Source organism: Papilio polytes, unplaced genomic scaffold, assembly GCF_000836215.1.
Source record: "Papilio polytes unplaced genomic scaffold, Ppol_1.0 DF823177.1, whole genome shotgun sequence".
NCBI classification, from domain to species: domain Eukaryota; kingdom Metazoa; phylum Arthropoda; class Insecta; order Lepidoptera; family Papilionidae; genus Papilio; species Papilio polytes.
Window position 1 is genome coordinate 2,410,142 of NW_013526027.1, and position 21,200 is coordinate 2,431,341.

The window sequence follows — 21,200 nt, forward strand, 5'->3', positions numbered from 1 at the left end:
TTATATCATCATTATTTAATCGATTGTTTTTGACCGACTTCCCAAAAGAAGGAGGTACTCAATTCGTCGATATGTTTTTTTTTAATTTTTTTAATTTATTAAGTCGGTGTCAGTCAATGTAGATTCATTACTTAAACGTTACTATACTTACAATTGTTAATTGTTATAGTAAAAATGTGGAAACCCTGACGTATAAATATCACTGCATACCTCGGCTGACACCGACATCAAAGTAATAATAATTGTACAATATAGACATAACAGCTACAATAAGGGAGGTTTACTATATTCAAGGAATTATTTCGTTACTTTTTAGTATACTGTTTTTTTTATGAGAATATTTCGTTTTTAGTGTATTTTGTTGTACAATAACGGAAATTTAGTTAATTAGTTTTAAGCAATCACTCAACTACAATTTAAAAAAATACATACACAACTATTCTACTATATCTAATTACCTATAGTAATGCGATATTCGGAGGTACACTAATGACACGGGTGCGACACGTATACGACGCGGATGCGCCGCGGTGGGTGTTGTAATGCGACAACGACACTGTAAACAGGATTAGCAGGAACACGACCCCACGCGCGTAGACAGGACGAGCCAATACAATCAGAGTGCGATATAGTGAATGTAGACATATATATGTTTTGTCTAGTTATTTAATTGTCTACTAGTAATTTTCCTATAACGTAAACGCTCCTATTACTTGTGTAACATTAATACCGCAGGTAAATGATAGTTTTCTAAATAGGCCGGTAATAGGAGCGGATTTTGATTCGTTATTAGGTGCGTTTACGTTACTAAAATTAATCGGATAACATAACTAAATAATCTTCATTTATTTGTTAAGCGGGAATAGTTCATTATTAATTCTAATAGGTAACAATCGTTTTGTAATATACCAAGAATATATCGTTTATGCCTGTCTGGTAATGCAAGCGCATTGAAGCCAAAAAGTCGATAAAACTCTAACCAGAATAAGCATCTCTAAATGTTCTTATGTCTATTCGCTGACGTCATGCGCGGCAGTGTATGCGCCCGCGCATCGTTTAACCGATTCATAGGACCATTAATGTCATTTATACGGACGACTGGCGAGGATGCACACGTGGGTCACCGCCGCTCCTAATGCCTGCAATTGAATTTCATTGCCATTTTCCTCCCGCAAATAAAGTTATGTCACTATGATAATAATAAAACTAACTGATATAACACGCTGTAACTATTGTAACTGGTTGATTTATTTATAAACGAGATGTCGACCGCATACTTCGTTAGCGCTAATTTGGACAGACAGATAGACAGACAGAAATTGTTAAATTGCGAATTTTGTTATCACAAACGCAAAAACATCATCTTCTCGAAATTGTAACGATGTAACAAACAGACACTCCAATTTCATTATATGTATAGTATACTAAACGTTTGGATACATAGCGTGTGAGCATTAGGTATATTTAGCGTAGAATTAATAAAATAGAATTGAACAATTTATCGAACAAAGTTTTTATAAGTATAAGTAACTAGCACGTGTATCTTTGTCATGAAACTAAAGGTATCTTGTAAGGAATTTGTCGTTCATTGAAATACTTAATTTTGACATTTAATTAAAAAAATATATAATAGTTACGGATTGAACAAATTGAAAATAGTATTATGAAATTATGTATTATATATTATAATAAATGGTATTCATAAGATAACTCGTCGACAAATCGCATATTACTAAACATTCTAGTTTTACTAAAAGAAATATTATTAATTCACTGATTTTAAAAAAACAGTGTTAAGAGTAATTTATCGAAATATCAGGAGCACATCAAATAGAGGACCGTGGGTTCTGTTTATCCCATTGGGTTATGGGTACGTAAGTTATGTTATTGAATAGACAATATAACATAGATACGTATCTCTTCATCGGTATCAGTTTGCAAAGGACGCGGCTCACATAAATCAATTATATTCGATGAGTAAATTGCATCGCGAGCGGGACACACACTGCAGTTTCAACACACACGATCGTTTACTGCATTAATATGACGTAACTGCATTACTCGGTACATTGCATATTATCTATACACTAGTTTATGTAGAAGGTGCATAGCTATAGGTTGACCGAAGATGGATGGAACGAGAAAGAGGATATGCGTAAGTGAATTCAGATATGACAGCTAATAGAGATGTATGGATAATTTACGCCGACTCTCCGTAGGGACAAGCGTAAGATATGCTCTCGATATCATACACATCAGGTAGATCTTGCCTAATATTATAAATGCGAAAGTTTAGATGGATAGATGGATGTTTGTTGGAGTTTGTAGCCTAAACGGCTGAACGGATATCGATGAAATTTGACATAGATGTAAAGGATAGCCTGGAAGAATACATAGAATACTTTTTTTTAAATTACCACGTGGACTAAATCGCGGACAAAAACTAGTATTTGAAAAGATATGTAATTTAAAAATCGTGCAGAAATATTACGTTATATATTTAGCATTCAATCAATGGTTCGAATCAACTTTGATGTGTGATTACGATGTGTCTCGGCCCGAGCGCAATTACAGCGCTTAAAGCTTTTATAGAAGACCGAGGGATATTTAGTACATATCTAGATGCGAAGTGCTATCCGAGCTTGTAACCGACCTGTTATTAACGCGGCGTCGTTTCTATGCTAATGTGATGTATTAGATCGCTCTTTGTTATCAATTGCTATACGATTGTGTCACGATTCGAGTTCTATCCTGCGTTATTTAGATCGAATGGTATACCTAATTCTAGTCAAGTTCCCTTTCCTTCCCACATACAGCAACTGAAAAGACTTAATGGAATGTATACAAATGTTATAAAGCAAAAAGATTTATGTTTTTGGATTTTTATATTTTTGTATAAATTGAAATAACTCAAAAATTACTGGACCGATTTTAAAAATCTTTTACCGTTAGAAAGATAATTTATCTGTGAGTGACGTGGGCTATATTTGGGCATGGGCTTTTATTATTTTTTTAATAACATTCGGGCGACGTCGCAAGCAAGAGCTAGTAAGAGATAAAACGATTACGTCTTTTCTGATTATCCCCTCTTCTTCCTTTGCCTATTTAAAGTATCTGCAAGTTTTTGTATCTGTCACGTTATGTGACACCTTGGATGTTTAGGATAACACAATGACCAATAGTAAAGCTTATACTTATGCGAGTGTAAATTTCAGCTGGCGAACGGCAGCGGCGGCGGCCGCGGCCTGTTCTGCTACCATTGCCCGCCGAGCCTGCCGCCGCATCAGCACCGCCTGCCAACACTAGAATACCCATTCTCAGCTTCACACCCCTGTGAGTAATAATTTTAAACTGAATTGTACGAGGTTTAGTTTACACATTATCTGTGCTCCGCTATATTGTTCAGTTAGTTATTATTGCTTTCTAAAGGCATATAATTTTAATTACAAAAAATTAATGATAACCTAGTAAATGATTTACTTACTTCATGTAACAACGTAAATCAAAAATTGGTTGTTTCTCTTAGGACCTCTGTAGCTATAAAGGATTGCACAGGTTTGTTTAACGTTGTGCATTAAAATTTGAACTACTAAATATAGAAGTTAAAATTTTACAGTTGTAAAATATTTTAATATGAATGCATATTTCGATCTTTTACTTGACTATAAAATGGATACTCCATTTGTTAAACTCTTTTCTAGCGCTCTAGAGTTTTATAAAAGTAATGAAATGATATCGATTCTTTAAAAGTTAATTATTTAAAAATAAATAAAGAGATACATGTTATTCTAAATATAATGTTCGTAAGATACGGGTTTCTTACCACGATTGAATTGTTTTAGCTCGTGGTAAGAAACCCGTATCTTACGAACATTATATTTGTAAAAACCACGACAGTTTAAAGTTATATATGGTATTCTAAATGTTATTTTATTTATAAATGGAATTAAATGTTTAAGTGGCGTTACGTAACTGCATTTGCAAGAGTCCTCGATTAGCTCAGTTATCGGTCGCGAAACTTCAGTAAGCAAGTTTGTTGTAGCCGCAGCCCGGATAATGGAGTTAAGCCAGTTAAGACCCCCACTTCCCCCCCGACTTGTCTCGATTCACAACTCGATTCTGTCTTGAAATTCGATACTATTCGATTTTGAAACTTACTTTACGGAGTTAGTTATATTCAATCTTATTTATCTTTGTTAATTTTTCCCAAATTAAATTATTGCTGTGATAAAAAATTAAATTTGAATTACAACCTCTGCTATCAGTAAAGTAATTTAATTATAACCTAATTAACTATAGATTTATTTTCATAAATTGATGAGATGATGATTGAGAATGAAAAACGATTTATACTACATTGGATCTTCTAATTCTTTACGCAAAAATCAAATGATTGAAACCGATCAATTCATGAAAACTAAGTAAAAGAAATAGGTTATAAAAATCAGTTGCGTTACCCCATCCGGTGTAGGTGTCCGTAGAGGTGGTGTCGGGGGGTGGGGGATGGTAATGTGGTAATGAATAGAGAAGGCAGGGCAGGGTGTGGGGCTGCGCGGGGTTCGGGCGCGGCGCGGGGGAGGTGAAAGGCGCCGCTGGGCGGGGCTCCCCGGTCCCCCGGGATTGGTCGCCGGCGCCATTTATTATTCATAAAATAGTTTTTGAACAGCACCGCCGTCGCGTAACTCGGTTACTCGCAAACTAATTCAATAAGGATCATGTCACTTTGGATTAGTCCCGACGCTCGCCGCGTTTTTTAACTTTAATGCGACGCTATCAAAGGACCTCGTAACGGCGTTAGCGAGCGCCCTTATTTCATTAGGGCCGTCCGAAATGACAGCCCGCCCGCCGGTAATTGCGTAAGCTTGTTAATTTTTAAAATCTATTAACGAATTGCGAACCGGTGCGAAACGAAGTTTTTAAAAGCCCGACGCTACGGCGGCTAGTGGATGAATAAAAAAGCGGTTTAAACGAATCTATTAAATATGTACGCGGCAATTTCCCGACCGCGCCGCTGCTGCCCCCTCGCGGCCTCATTAGGACAATCGTATTTCAAGTTGACTATCGTCTGTTGATAAAGATGTTACTACGATATTTTAATAGACAAATTATAATTTCTTCATAGAAAATAATTATAGTAACTAATTGAACAAAAATACGTTTATATTGATTCGATTAAACTCGTATAACTCGGACCTATTTGATAACATTAATTAAATTAGTTGGATAAAAAATTGATTTATTTTTACATAAAATAATGTTATAAAAATCAGAACCTAGCAGAATACAATAAGAATCTTATAAACATTCTCTTCTGTATCCACTAAAAGTTTTGAACAATTACTTCCACGTTAAAATTAAAAAGGAGCTTATTTCATACATTTTAAGCTAAGCTTTGTTGCCACTATTTATAAATCGGTGTTGCATTTACGAGGCGCGCTCAAACTTTTTCCCGCTGCACTTAAGCCTCCGCCGACTTCCGGTTTGCGGAGCAATTTTTAATTTCCGCTGCCCGGGGATTTTTCTCCTGCTTTTGATGAAGGCTCAATTTTTAATATTCAATTAATGGAAAATATTTTTAATCTGCACTTTAAAATGCTTTAGCCATCTTATAAATTAAAATTTATATCGTATTTGATAACGTTTCTAAACGCTATAAGTACTTAGAGCGGGCACACATTTGACTAATTTATCGCACAACTGTTGTTTAGTTGCACAACTAAAAATCGAATAGTGTGCGTACTTCCATAGAAATCAATACGAAATAAAACATTGTGCGATAGTTTAGTTTCAGGTGTGCGCTTATACTTAAACTAGCTGTTCCCGTGCGATTCATTCGCATGACATTATGACAATTGTTTTATTGATAACATTTGTCAAATTCAATTGCAAATGTCAATGACATGACATGATGACAAAGTATGGCAATTTTGCTTCCTTGATGTTGGCAGCAACTTATGGTCTCTTTCCCACATTACGGTTTTTATCCAAAATATTTACCCCCTAAGTTTAATGGCGTGAAAATTTATAGTCTAAAGCATGACGTAAGTGTGGGGCTTTTTATTAAAAAAGAACTATTCAAAAAAATGCTGTAATTGCTGACATATTAGGCAACAAAGAAGTGTGTGTTTACGCTTTATTATAATAGTATGGATGAGATCTAATCATAAGACTTGCCACAAACCGTTTAATTATTTTCAAATACGTTTTATTAATTAACTATATTTCGTATGTTTTTTAGAATGGAGCAAACCCAATATCTCAGTAAATATTAGTAGTAAGGTAAAAATGTAATAGAAATGGATAATAAAGAGTAATAAACGTCATTTAGGGTGAAGACAGCTGTAATCCCTAACGCGAGGGCAATCTGCGACTGCCGGAATGACATTATCAGGAGGAATAATAGAAAAGTTAGTTGTAGGGGAGATTCCTCATTGAATCTATCGTTATTTTGTAGAGTGACCATGATATTCCTGATTATAATAAACGATATTTTCTTATTGTAACTAAAAATATATTGTTAACAACTAATTTAATACCAGTTTAATTTCTAAATTTTGATAACAATTTCATTTTTAATATTGTACAAGTTAATTAAATTAGTGAATTATTATACCAGACTATCCTTTGTTTATTTTATTCAAAAATATATTTTAATTGTCTCAATTATTTTATTAAAAAGTTGAATTTAATAACTACAGAAACACTAAAAACTGTAAAAAAAAATATTTTTAAAACTTTCGCTTTCTAACATTATTTCGTCTACAACATATAAAAGGTATACAAAAAATATGAAAGATGACAAATTAGAAATACCATGAAATAAGAACATGTATCATAAATCCCATTAACTTTGTATTGACTCTAGTTTAATAGTGTGTCCACCTCATCAATATCTCGGGACATACGGATCCCATAGAGATAGCACGTCGCTGGGCGCGATCACTGCCTGCCTAATGGCCCGTCATTTCCGGAATACTCTAATTTTATGGGTACTCTACCTCTTATAATGATAGCATTTAATACTTTATTTACTTTACTGAATAGAAGAAAAACTATTTGTTGTTTCCATACTTTCGTTAGAGTTATTTCATTGAATTATAAGTGTTTGATTCTTATATGTGATATTTACTAAAAAAATGAAAAGTAAAATTAAAAAAAAGAGTATACAAGTTATTTATATCTTCCATTTGCTTGTCAGGTTGTCCTTCGACATAGGCCTCCCCTAGATTCTTAAACCGGTAACTGTTCAGTTCTCAATTTTGCTTACACGAGTTACATTTATCTGAACGATTCACCTGTTCAGATAAAACAGAGCGTGTATAGTGGGCTTTTGTTTCTACCTTAATACTCGCTAACTCCGTGGGGTCTTTTAATATTATAAATAACTAGCTTTCGCCCGCGACCCCGTTCGTGTAGAATTAAATAAAAACAAAAGTGTGAATGTGTTCTTCCATACTATCGTCTACATCTCTACCAAATTTCATCGAAATCCGTTCAGCCGTTTAGGCTACAAACTCTCACAAGCATTTATTTATCCATCTAAACTTTCGCATTTATAATATTAGTATGATCTATAATAAGCGATTGTTTAGGTCAACATTAGTATCTATGTGTGGCAGTTAGAAATATAAAGTAAGTAATATTTAAAAATTAAATAAATCAACATTTTTGTTTTCCTACAGACACAAGCTATTCCTACCACCCGGCGATACACGATGACACGTTCGTACGTCGCAAGCAGCGCCGGAACAGGACCACATTCACGTTACAGCAGGTACTAACGATTGTGGATTGTGGAGTGTTGTTGGATGATTGTGACCATGTTAAAGAACACCAACACCCATGGCCCCACCGATACTCGACTAGTGACTAATGGCGGGACCACACACGGTCCGACCACACGCACCTTCTTAACTCCATACAATTACTTACAAATTATATCATCTCTTAATTTTACTCTTTGTCTATTCTAGACACCACGTAGAAGACCATCTGATTTATACTTCCTGAAAGAATTTTGCAAAGAGTTTGAATGTAATGTTTTGCCATTTGTATGTTTTATTGTAATTGTAATTTATTTATTATACGTTTTATTCCAGCTGGAGGAATTGGAGACAGCTTTCGCTCAAACACATTACCCTGATGTCTTCACCCGAGAGGATCTCGCTCTCAAGATTAACCTCACCGAAGCCAGAGTACAGGTATGTTATATTTATAAATGACTACCTTTCGCCTGCGACTTCGTCCGCGCGGATTAAAAAAAAACAAAAGCAAGTAGCCTATGTGTTCTTCCAGACTATCCTCTACATCTATGCCAAATTTCATCGAAATCCGGTAAGCCGTTTAAGCTACAAACTCTAATAAACATCCATCCATTCATCTAAACTTTCGCATTTATAAAAATTAGTAAGAATTACCTAATAAATACATTTTATGTATGCAACAGACGTGTATAAGACGTGTATAAGTACTTAAAACACAAGGTTTTCATTTCAATAGTTTTCGCGATTCGTATGTTCTGGTCTCTCATTCTCATATTCAAAGAGTCGCATGTAATAAAAATATCGTGAAAACTATGACGTCGTAAACTTATGAATGGTTTACGAGGCGCGTGGCGACGCCCGCCATCTAGCGGATATTATAGAAGTCGACGGCCGGAGTTTATGTTCGTCCCGAGCTTGTAAATTCATGATTTAACTGTCGCTCGTGTCTCGGTAATGTGTTTTGACGTATCGCATTTTTGCGAGTCGAGAAAATATCTATGAATGTTATCGCATAACTGTGGAATACTACCGGTAATATATTGTTTTTATATAAGCGTTTCATCAGTAGAAACCTACGGTAACATATATAACCTTTATTGAAATTATATTCATTTACCTTAAACCGAGACAAGAATAAAACATCATTTTAATTAATACAACAATAACATAAGATTAGAAATTTACATCTACTTCTTTATCACTAGCTGTTGCCCCCGACTTCATTCACGCAATATTAATAGAATAAAGTAGCCTATAATATGCCATCTATGTCAGCTACCTTTCAGTGAAAGTCTGGTTAAAATCGGGCCAGCCGTTTCAGAGATTAATCGGAACAAACGCAGCTTGCGGACAGACAGACAGACAGACAAAAGTTTTAAATGCGATTTTGGTCATCAGCAACGCAATTATATCATTTTCCAGAAATTTTGAATTTTTCTTTTCAGAAGACTAAACAGACAGTCCAATTTTATTACATGTATATAGATGAAGGTACGAAGTGGAAGAATAATTAAAAATAAATAGTCTTAGTTAGATATTCTATTTACTGCATATACGAATAGGTATGTGAGGAGCAATTGAGTTTTATTTATACGATCCGCGGGAAGCCGGCACATGCAATATCTCGAGAGCTTTTACCGCGCCGGGTGAACTTTTTAAAGTGAAATTCATTTTAGATTTTATTTTCACATTCCTATGTAGATAGAGAGGCATGCTAACAGACGTTAAGTGGAAACGAGTCACGTTTAAACGTATTCCTTTAAAGCAAATATAAACTTGTTGTAATATTTCGACTACAGAATATTATAGTAATAATGTAGAAGTGTATGAAGGTATCGTATAATAAAAAGCTCTTAAAACTTTTATCAAAACTAACTCTAAAATATCTAATAGATCTTTAATCTGTTAAAACTAAAATATGTCTCTAGTTATAAGAGTTTTTTAAATAACTTAGTGTCAATTTTAATCTATTGCTGCTCCTGCAAGGAAATCATTGACATGTTTGTGCGTTTAAAATCTTAATTGATGAAATAATAAAATTAAACCTAGTTAAGAAAACAAAGATCGTTTGTTTGTTAATATTTTATGTTTTAAAACTAAAAATGTATAGATTATTTTCCAGTGGATGTTCAAAATCACAAAAGTCGATAATTCGATATGTAACAGATATTAGAAGAGGATTCAATGTTATTTATGGTCATAAAATTAATTTATACATACGAAGTGTAAACCAGGGTTAAGAGAGGATCGGTCGTAGCACGTAATACGCGGTTTTAGGCAAATTGCTCGGCGCAACCGCGCTTCTTTTATTTATGTTCAAATAAAAAATTGCCCAATTCACGGTCTGAGTACGGCAGCTCCGTTTTAGTGGCGACGTGGCTTAGCTTTTATGACCGTTCAATATTTGCTTAGAAATCTCCTGGTTTGTTTGACGACAAAATATAATTTTTACTTATTGAATGTGGCTTGTGGGTTAAAAATTTATGTGAAAAACCGTAATTTTGAAAATATTTCATACCATTTTCTCATTTACTTCACTCTCTAAAAATAATTTTTGTTCACTTAGTTAACTGTTTTGTAAAAATAGCAAAAAAAGACAAACGCTTTTCCAATTCGGAAGTTAATTTTAACGAGTGCTTTTTTCGATGTCTACTCGCTACACAATACCACACAACACACTACATGTGTAAGTCGATATCCAATTTGTTCGGCCCGTCGATCCCGACCTAACCACTTCCATTAGTTAACTACCGTCCATTGTCAAAATCCACTCTAGTTCGTTGCCGAAACCACCAAAACAGTTGAGAATTGAACGGATAGATCGCCACTGATATTTGACCTCTGTAGATAGAAGCAATCGTCCCCATATCAGTATAAGTTCGTGTATAGTGGGGGCGGGGGAGGTCAAGTTATAGCGGTGGCATGTAACGTGTTTAAGTCGCTCATCTCGAAATGGTATTACGGCACAACCCCCCGCGCGGGATTAGCCCCTCTCACACCTTGCACACGTGCTTCTGGGATTCAGGGCTGTCACTGATTGGTTAAGTTTTTACGATTTTCATTGAGTTCCTATAATATTAAATAAAACCGAATATTTTCGAATCATACGAAATTGTAAAAAAACTTTTATAATATCTATCTATTTCATTTTCAGAATACATTTTACTCTATTATTATAAATTCGAGAAAACTCGAACAACAAATGTAGAAATTTAGCAAGCTTTTTAGGTACCTGATACACAAGATCTAAAAAAAAATAAGTTAATTCTTCAGCAAACATGTTCATAATTCTCCGTAGCGGTTTTGTTCAACCCTATTACATCGTAATATAATTGAGTCGGCTTTCAATTTGATTCACATCCTCGTCCGGTCGCGGAGTGTCGGTGATAATTCGCCCGAAAAATATAAAAAGAAAGTACCGACCGTCCGACATATTGGATTACGGAGGCCCAACGCGGGGAACATACCTCTACACTAAATGCTACAACTCTCCACAAATTCGCTCACAATATGACAGATAAGCTAACGTATTGGATTTAATACTGTAAAAGCTCCATTTCTTACCTTTCATATTTTTGTTTTTCACATTGAAATTGAATTCTACTTTCGATATGTTTGTTATTTAAGTGATACAATTTCTTACTCTACTTTATAACTTCTACTCTACTTATAAAGAAGTACATGCGATATTTTGTATATTTATCAAAGAATTTTAAACAATCTTACTGCTTATTCAATTATTAGTTAAATTTATATAGGTACATAGACAACATTATAAATGCGAAAGTTTAGATGGATGTTTGTTAGAGTTAGTAACCTAAACTGCTAAAAGGATCACGATGAAATTTGTCATAGGTTTAGAGCATAGTCAGGAAGAACACATAGGCTACACAGTCGCGGGGAAAGGTAGTAAATATAGCATTAATCCGATTGGATCTGAATTTTATCCAAGTCCATTTTCTAAAAACTGAGTTTCTACTCTAAAATTTTGATCATTAAAATATTGCATAAATAAAAAAAAACTATAGAATAAAAAATATCCTAACACAATAACGAAATAAACGCAGTCGCGAGTCGAGCATATTTGTGTTGCTCTCAATCCAATACAGATGAGATTGACGCAGCTCTAGAGACGCGAGTTAAAACAATAGCGTGCACAAGTGTGCAAACATTGGAACAATAAGACAATGTCCTGTACAATAGCGCTGCAAGCGACGCCGGGGGGCACGATACATCGCGACTACCGATTGTAACGTGCTACTTATTGTTAAGCTTAATTGCTGGCTACGAGTGCTACGCAAACTGTGTGCTACGAAATTTCTTAATTACGTAGCCGATAGATGTTACCTGAATTAAATTTAAAATAGCATCTAAATAGTACTCCAATAAAACTACAATTTGCGTGTATAATTCACTAGCTATCGCCCGCTGATTCCGTCAGTGTGGAATAAAAAAAACAAAAGTGCTTATGTGTTCTTCCAGACTATGCTCTGTCTTTTCCAAATTTCGTAAAGATTTGTTTAGTCGTGTAGGCGGCGAACTCTAACAAACATCAATCCATCTTAACTTTCGCATTTATAATATTAGTAAGATTTGAAGTTGAATTAAAAAATTGATAAGCAAGAAAACTTTCTGTGTACCCTATGAAATGTATATCAATAATTGTACAGTGCAATGATAATTGCATTATGTTATGTTTGTAATAATTCTTGTAACTGATCCTAACTCTCTGGAGACGTACTCTGAGCACAGAACACGCAACCCTATCCGCGTGCGACCATTGCTAACGACGCGACGTGTCATTATAATTTTACTTTTGTACATACGGAATGAAACTATGAGAATCAAAATATTAAAATATAGATAAAAGTACATAATAATTATATCTAATAATTTTATAATTAAAATTCAATATGCAGATAATGGCTTCGTTTTATTTGTTGATTGATTGAAATAAATTATAAAGAAAGTTTCCAACATAAATGTTTAAAGTAACTAAGTCGAATTCAGTAATTAATCATACTAATATTATAAATGCGAAGGTTTAGATGGATGGATGGACGGTTGGATGGATGTTTGTTAGAGTTTGTAGCCTAAGCTGTTGAACGGATTTCGATTAAATTTGGTATAGATGTAGAGAATAGTCTGGAAGAACACATAGGCTACTCACTTTTATTCTTTTTTTATTCCTCGGGGACGGAGTTGCGGGAGAGAGCTAGTAAGAAATATTTCAAAGTGAGAAATAATTCTTATTATTGTTATGAAAACGCATCATTTAATAATCACAATAAACAAACGTATGTCGTCGAGTACACTCCACTTGGCACTCGGCGCCGCTCTCGCCCGCCTCTTTATCAATCACTCCTCCACAATCAAATCGGGGGTGAAAATGAAATACGTCATTTTGTTTTACTTTCACTGAAGGTGATTTAGTTATGAATTTAAGGGCTCTCTCTTTGTTCCTTCTTAATTTAAATAGCAATTAATTTTGACTGTTTTATTCAACTTTTTTCTTCAAATTCTTTAGTAACAATTTTCATTTTATGTTAAAGGATAATACCTCTAAACATTCATACTAAAACAAGACTTTAAAAGCCGGCAAGGCTGCTCTAACATTGCAGATTACTTTCGTTTAACGTCACTACAGCCTGTTTTATAACTTTATCCAACAATATTCAAAATTATACCATAAACATGTTTTGTTTAAGAATCTGTGTGAAATATTTTTGTTAATAAAGTCATTACGTAGTTTACAATCGAGTCAATAACGGCCAATTAAAATATGAACCTCTAATTCGACTAACTGCTTCACACGTTAATTGACCTTTAAATATTGGACTGTTAATAAAGAAAATTGAGGTAATGGACAAAAATAAATTATTGTACCCATAACATTTTGTTAATGCAAAAAACAATAGTTAAGGAAACCCCTTATTTAGAGAATTTTTCAATTTGTTTAAGCAATGATCAATTTTACATAAAAAAGAGTGTAAAGCAAATATAAATTTTAAGTTTTTTTTTTATAACAAAAGCTGTCAAACGAGCAAGCGGTCACCTGATTCCGTCAAAATGGCGAATCGACCGCTGCCCATAGACATCCGCAACTGCAGATGCGTTGTCTACCCTTATCGACGGAGGAAGAGACGCACTTAAAGAGGATATTTCCCCTTCCTATGCATCTCCTCCACCGTCAAATCCGCGATGTTAAAGCGAGCACTTCCACTGCCAATAAAATGTAAAATTAATTTTAAAAACACTAAATTAATTAAACTCCATAAATTCATATCGTTTTAATCTACCCTATTATTAATTTTACCGTTCTAATAAGTTAAATACTGTTGGTGCTACGGCGTAGCATAACCTCATGAGATGTAGAACGCTACGAAAGATAATTCTCTCATAAGTAAGTTAACAGAGGATACGTCTACGTTTTACGGGAGTTACACTTCACGTAGAATCTAATTAGTTTGGTGTGGATGCATGAAACGTGTACGAGTTCCCGAGTTAGTCTTCATTACGTTATAAGCCTTGTTTATTACGATAATTGATATAGAATTAAGGCTTTGTTACGTGATAGATTAACAGAGATGGGTCTCAATTAATAATGTTTTTGTTGTGGGAAAGAATACTATCTTTGGTTCTTTTGGTTTATTTATATTTTTTTATGAATTATGTTACGCTGAGATTGATGTCTTTTTCATCCATTTAACATACTTAAGTAATTATTTATCTTATAAAAGAAATTTGAATCAGAAATTGGGGTGCATTATTATTAATAAAAAATGTTTTTAAAATAATCTGTAGTTTATTACAGTATTGCTTGTTAAGTTTAAAAGTAAACAGTTATTTCGAATTGTTTTAAACATGTCTTATCCATATTATTTCTTACATCCTAAGCATGAAAGCTTTTCGGATGTTGGTTGGGATCACGGAAGATTTAGCAGTCTCAGTGTAGTAGGGGGTTAGGGGGTGGGGATGGGAGCAATTTGCCCCTAATCATGTGATGAAAAACTTAACTCAACTTCTCTTTTATCCGGATAATATACAACCCTTAATAATATAAAGTCAATCTTCATTAGTTACTTAAGTATATGTTGAGTTAAGGCTATTTATATAATGTTTTATTTGCTTTATATGATTGATGGTGTACATACGTAAAATATCATTTGAAACACCAATTTAGTCGAATGTAAGTGAAAATTTAAATTAGTGAATTTATTGGAGATTGAATGGGGGTACAACTTTTAAGCATAATTTCGTATTTGCTCTTGTATATTAATACTAGCAGTTCCCGTGTTAATTAAATCATAAAAATTTTATTTTATTGTTTACATGTGTCAAATTGTCAATTGCAAATATCAAAATGACATGACATTACAAAACTTGGCAATCTTGCTTCCTTGATGTTGGCAGCAACTTATGGTCTCCCACATTAGGGTTTCTATCCAAAATATTTACCCCCTAAGTTTAATAGCGTGAAAATATATAGCCTAAAGCGTGATGTAGTGTAGGGCTTTTTATTAAAGAAAGAATTATTCAAAAGTATGGTGTAATTGCTGACATCTTAGGCAACAAAGAAGTGTATGTTTACGCTTTATTATAATAGTATAAAAAAATTACTGCGCGACAGTTAATCACTATCTTATAATTACCTATTCAAAACAAAGTATGCAAAAGTAGAGTTATAATTTCAAAAGCGCAAAAACAACCCACATCATCACTTAAAAGTTACGCCCGCTCGCGTAATTACGTCAAACGGGACGTAATATTTTAAAACATTTCATACGTGAAGTTAAAGGAAGTTAGCGATGTCGGTGAAAGTATGTTAAGAAAGCAGGGGGAGGTGAAAATGTGACGAGTCGACGTCACATGATGGCGGAGGTAATGTATCGTAATTGCATGTTTGACGGTTTAACGATAATGATTGGCGTTGAAACTTTCATATAAATGTTGGTAAGAATTAACTTGACTAAGTACATTTAACTTATAGATGGGACATTCTTCCAATTATTAGAAGCCGACTATTCAACTAATTACTCTTTCTCTGATAATTATTTATTAAATAAACTACCCCAAAATTTGTAACAAATCTTAGTAATGAAATAAATGCCGAAGTTTATAAACATGGGAAGTCTCGAAGAAATTTAGCACAGATATAGGTCTGGAAGAACACATAGGCTAGTTACTTTTGTTTTTTTAAATTCAATGTAGTCGAGGTCGCGGGCGAAAGCTAGTTTAGTAACAAAACTCAACAATGACAATGAATAAAAGATACAAAAGCTATTATTCAAGTATCTTTTGTTAGTTCATAACATAAGCAATTAGCGGACCACCCGCTAAAAGTGTGATTACACTTGGCACCAGCAAACAATATATTTGTTATTATTTAACTCGAGTGCACTCGGCGCAGTATAACGAAGGCAAACATTTAACCGAACAGTAGGTAATTACCGCGCCCCCACTGTTCTCGACACCCCTTATAACAACCAATTTACATTGACCCACCGCTATTCATTAAATGCCTTTATACAGTATCACGATTTTGATAGATTAGGGGACGGTGGAGGTCGCGAATCTTTGGTCTTTATCGATACAGTGACAGGGTCGTATGCTACATGTGTTTAGTAAAACCTTGTTGGTACAAGGGTTGATTGTTTTATCGACTGACTGTTATACAAGACATGTTTATAGTCTAAGGAATTTTATTATAAAGATAACTTCACTTTAATGTTTATTATCATAAAGCACGCTATATATGGTTAATTGTAAGCTGTTAAGCTGTTAATTAAGAGATTTAAAAAAATCTATCAAATTTAGCTTAACCTAGAATATGAAAGCATTAGGTTCATGGCTCTTCAATCGTCTTCTCCATTGCATATGTCATGTATTTCTCAATATCCCTTACAATATATTTTTTTATAACATAAGGTGGCAAACGAGCAAGTGGCCACCTTGTTCCACCGAAATGGAAAGCTCCGCTGCCCATAAACATCCACAATTACAGATGCGTTGCCTACCCTTAATTGACGGAGGAGGAGAAGTACATAAAGAGGATATTTCCCCTTCCTATCCGTCTCCTCCACCGTCAAATGCACTTTTCCTTCCCATCCTTTCCTCTTAAGAAAAGGGTGGAAAGGGAAAGGGACTAAAATTAGGCCTCCGGCACCACACTCATCAGACGAAACGCGCAATTGCTTTCACATCACGCCTGTCTTCTGTGTGGTCGTGGTATTTCACCGGGCGAGCCGACCCATTAGTGTGAAGATATTAAAGCGGGCTAATATGTCGAGATTTTTATATTCCTGGTAACTATAACTAATGTGAATATTTTTCTACAGACATTCTAGTAGGATAGCAAATAAATGAAAAAAGTGGTCGCTACGCTATTAATGCGAAAGTTTAGACGGATGGATGTTTGTTACATTTTGTAGTAAAAATTACTGAACGGATCTCGATAAAATTTGGCACAGACGTAGAGGATGTTCTGGAAGAACACATTAACTACTTTTGTTACTTATAATTCAACGCGGAATCGCGGACGAGAGCTAGTTGAAAAGATCTTATTTGTGACCGTGTTTATTGATTTTTAAATTAGCTACACAGTAATATAATATCTGTTGTTGAACACGAAGCATCCCTTCAACAATAAAATGAAGACGTAAGGGGTGCGTTGGGGTTGGCTGTCTCTCAACGCGTTTAAATATTAATACTACTCTAGTAAGAGATAAAAACTATTAGGGCGGCCGTCGGATTATGGTCGGATTATTATTTTAACTGAATTAGCTTACGATCGCTAAGGGTATATTTTGATGCTTGACGCGTCACAGAGTAAATAAAAACAGAGGTATCAGGTTTTAAATAAAAAATTGTAACTTTAATTATAGGTTTAATTTTGAAAGAATTTACTAACGAATATTAGAACTACAAAATTAACACTGCGATATTCGAACAACACAACAACAACAAAGAACAATTGTACTAAGTATTTGTTTATTTTTAACTTTCATTTGTACAAACAGTATTTTTAACTAAGAAACCTTTCGTTATAATGCACTTTGTATTAAAAATGTACAAACACAGTGAAAGTCTTGATATTTAACCTACTAACTCGTCTGTGTTACATCATCACGATGAGATTTCATAGCATCAGAGAGCTTATTAAAAGTAAATTGCGAAAATTGCAGTGCAAATGTGGCCCGACTCTTGTCGTGTACGGCTAACTAGCTTACACTGTCCAATCACATGAGACCCATTATCCGCTGTATTTAACACAGTTGTGTAGGTCTACTTTAATTGGATATTGTTGCAAATCACCAATATAAATAGACCTATCGTAGCATACATTGTTAATAGTGATAGAGGTCTTATTTATTGGATATTTTCCCCTACGTAGAAGCGATGTGTAAATCTTTTAGTTATAATAAGCAACAAAATGGGGTGGTAATGATGCAGTATTAAGGATTTGTAGTGTTGACAGGTGGTATACAGGATTAGGTGGCTTAAGGAAATGGTTGTTATTTTGTATTACCATAATTCATGACTATTGGAAACAAAGAGACTTGAGGAGATCATATATAGATCCGTAGTTCAACGTAATGATTTATTATTTTAATAGGTATGGTTTCAAAACCGAAGAGCGAAATGGCGGAAAGCGGAGCGCTTGAAAGAGGAACAAAGAAAGAGGGAAGGCGCTGAGGTGATGGCGAAACGAGATACTGCTGACGATAAGGTATGAATCATTTCCTGTCCACACTCCCTAAAATGTAGCGTATAAAACACCAAGAGACTTTATTTGCATTACTTATGTCAGGTTGAGCCGCTCACATTACTACGCAATATTTAAGTTACTTTTGTACTATTATTAGCTTTACCAAAATCATGTTCCTTGGCGTAATAATCGAGACCATATACCATAGACTTATTAGGATTTTAGAGCGGGCGCACACCTTTGACTAAACTATAGCAACTGTTTAGTTGCACAACTAAAAATAAAATAGAGTACGCACCTCCATATAAGAGCGTGAGAATCATAGTTGTTTCAGTATATCTGATTTAAGTAACTGTCCAGGGTTCATCGGAATGCATGTCTCGAGGGTCAGGCGAAGCGTCTCCGATGTCAGGCGCAGCGTCTCCCCGAGCTTCGCCCCCTGTCACGCCAGGCTCACCACGTCGTTCGCCATTACGCTCCCCACGCTCACCACGCCACTCGCCTAGCAGATCGCCTAGGCTTGACAGGTAGAAAATTAAAACTAAACGAACAAATAAAATAATGGGACTCACCTGCAAGCACTACCTTTGAGGTAAAAAAAGAATTTTCAAAATCTATCCACCAGGGGCGGAAATATGCGGTAACATACAAAAAAACATTCAGAGAAATTGAGACCCTACTTTTGAGAAGTAGGTTAAAAAGAATATCATCTTATGTACCTATACAGAAAAGTACCATGGGTCTTTTTAATATGTGTAAGTAGTATAACCAAAGAAACACACCAGGTCGGAGGCGGGATGCTCACCAGCGCCATCGGTAGGCAGCGCGGGTTCGCGAGACGCTGCACCCGACCCTCGGCCACAGCATCACATCTTCTCACCCTTCGAACAGTAAGTGTATAAATACACGTAAAATATCGAAAACGAGCGAATTTAGAAACATTATTAGCATAAAAATAAGCCTTTTAATAACAAAATCGTTGATAGAGAATCAACTAAAAACTCTTTCGTCTGTTACTAAATGAAGTTATATTACCAAAAAAGCACACTAACAGAAATGGTATAAAATTAAGCTTGATGAACAAACTTTATTACTTATAAGTTTAATAGCGTGAAAATATATAGTGTAGGGCTCTTCTAAAAAATAATAATTCAGAAATATAGAGTGATTGCTGACATCCTACATAACTAAGTAGTGTGTGTTTACGCTTTATCTTTACTTATTTTATAAAGAAAACAACTTTGTTTGTTTGATTGTAATCAATAGGCTCAAAAACTACTGGGCCGATTTTAAAAATTCTTTCACCGTTAGAAAGGTTGTTTATCTGTGAGTAACATAGGTTTTACTTTTTCATTTCTTCGTCTGTATCGCTGGCAATAGCTGGTATTATTGTAAATTCGTATGTTATTTTACAAACGTTTAATGAACTGTTAGCGGCAGTGTTCAACAGATTTACAGAGTTGAATGTTGAATCATCGTCGATTCTTAACGCATGTCGTCATGTCGGGCTTCATGAAGATGAGTGTAGTTGGCAATTAGTTAATTAAGGCCTCTCCGGGCCGAGTTAGTCTAATGAAGTGTAATTATATTGCGCGCAGGCGCACTATACAGACCACGCCGTATGGATAAACACGCGTCGGAGAATTAACTGGAATCCTGTTTGAGCTGACTTTGCTAATTGAAAAGTCTGTCTATGTAATGAAATATAATAACATGCATATTATGAAATTATAAGCACTTTACGATGTGTTAGTTTGTAATACTTAAGTAGGTTTTGCGTTTAGGAGAAAATTATATATTTCATGAATAGTTTGCATAGTTACAAATAACATTTTAAATATGTAAAAAATCTCAAAATAGTTTAATTCTATTTGCTAATAATAAACGTATTTCACAGATATTTCTTTCTTCTATTATATTATTATAAAGAGAAAAGATTTGTATTTTCTTATGTATTGAAATAACTTAAAAAGTACTGGGGAGATTTCTAAAATTCTTTCACCATTAAAAAGCTACGTTATCGCTGAGTAACATAGGCTATATTTTTTAAATTACTCGTCGACGAATTTGCGAGCATCAGCCAATAATTAAGTCTATAGTTAAGGTGACTTATTTATTCGTTATATTATCTTTGTTCAGCTAAATACAGTGGTAAAATCATGTAACTGTTAGTGATTGGTGATTACACCATTAGTGGTAAATGACGCGAGAATAACATTGGAGTCCTGATTGTTGTCGAGACCGACGTCAAAGTGAGGAGAGTAATTGGCCAGGTCGTTAGAATTGATCACAACAATTACGAGGCCTAGCTTTAACGATAAAGATTTTATATTACAATTTCAAATTATTGTACGTACTTGTTAAGTTTATTAATTTGAACGATTTAGAGCTAGCCAATTCAACTGTTTAGTTGTACAACTAAAAACAAATAGTGTGCACCTCCATATAAGCTCAGAGGAATCAAAGCGCGATTAAACAGTTGTGCCATGGTTTAGTCAAAGGTGTTCACACGCTTGTAGCAAACATAATATATAGTTACTTAATTTTTATCTATGACAACCTGTAAGAATTAACAAGTTGAATAGATATTTAGGAAATTCTTTCAGAGATGACTTCGAGATTCAGATATTTTTCGCTTTTCCTTTCGTAGTCTTTCCATTTCTTTTGTTATCTATAAATAATGTTTTAGTTGTAGTATTAACACATTTAATCCGGAATTTCTATTTTCA

At 34.4% G+C, this 21,200-nt stretch overlaps 1 protein-coding gene across 1 annotated transcript in view; it reads left to right on the forward strand.

Moving 5' to 3' along the window:
• The window catches only part of LOC106105126 (WAS/WASL-interacting protein family member 3-like), a 48,342-nt gene that overhangs the window by 8,964 nt on the left and 18,178 nt on the right, over positions 1-21,200 (forward strand). The window contains exons 2-7 of the mRNA XM_013285357.1: positions 3,216-3,333; positions 7,683-7,774; positions 8,100-8,201; positions 18,379-18,492; positions 18,832-18,998; positions 19,257-19,361. Of these exons, the coding sequence (XP_013140811.1) occupies positions 18,463-18,492; positions 18,832-18,998; positions 19,257-19,361 (302 nt within the window). The 5' untranslated portion in view covers positions 3,216-3,333; positions 7,683-7,774; positions 8,100-8,201; positions 18,379-18,462. The remainder of the gene's footprint in view (positions 1-3,215; positions 3,334-7,682; positions 7,775-8,099; positions 8,202-18,378; positions 18,493-18,831; positions 18,999-19,256; positions 19,362-21,200) is intronic.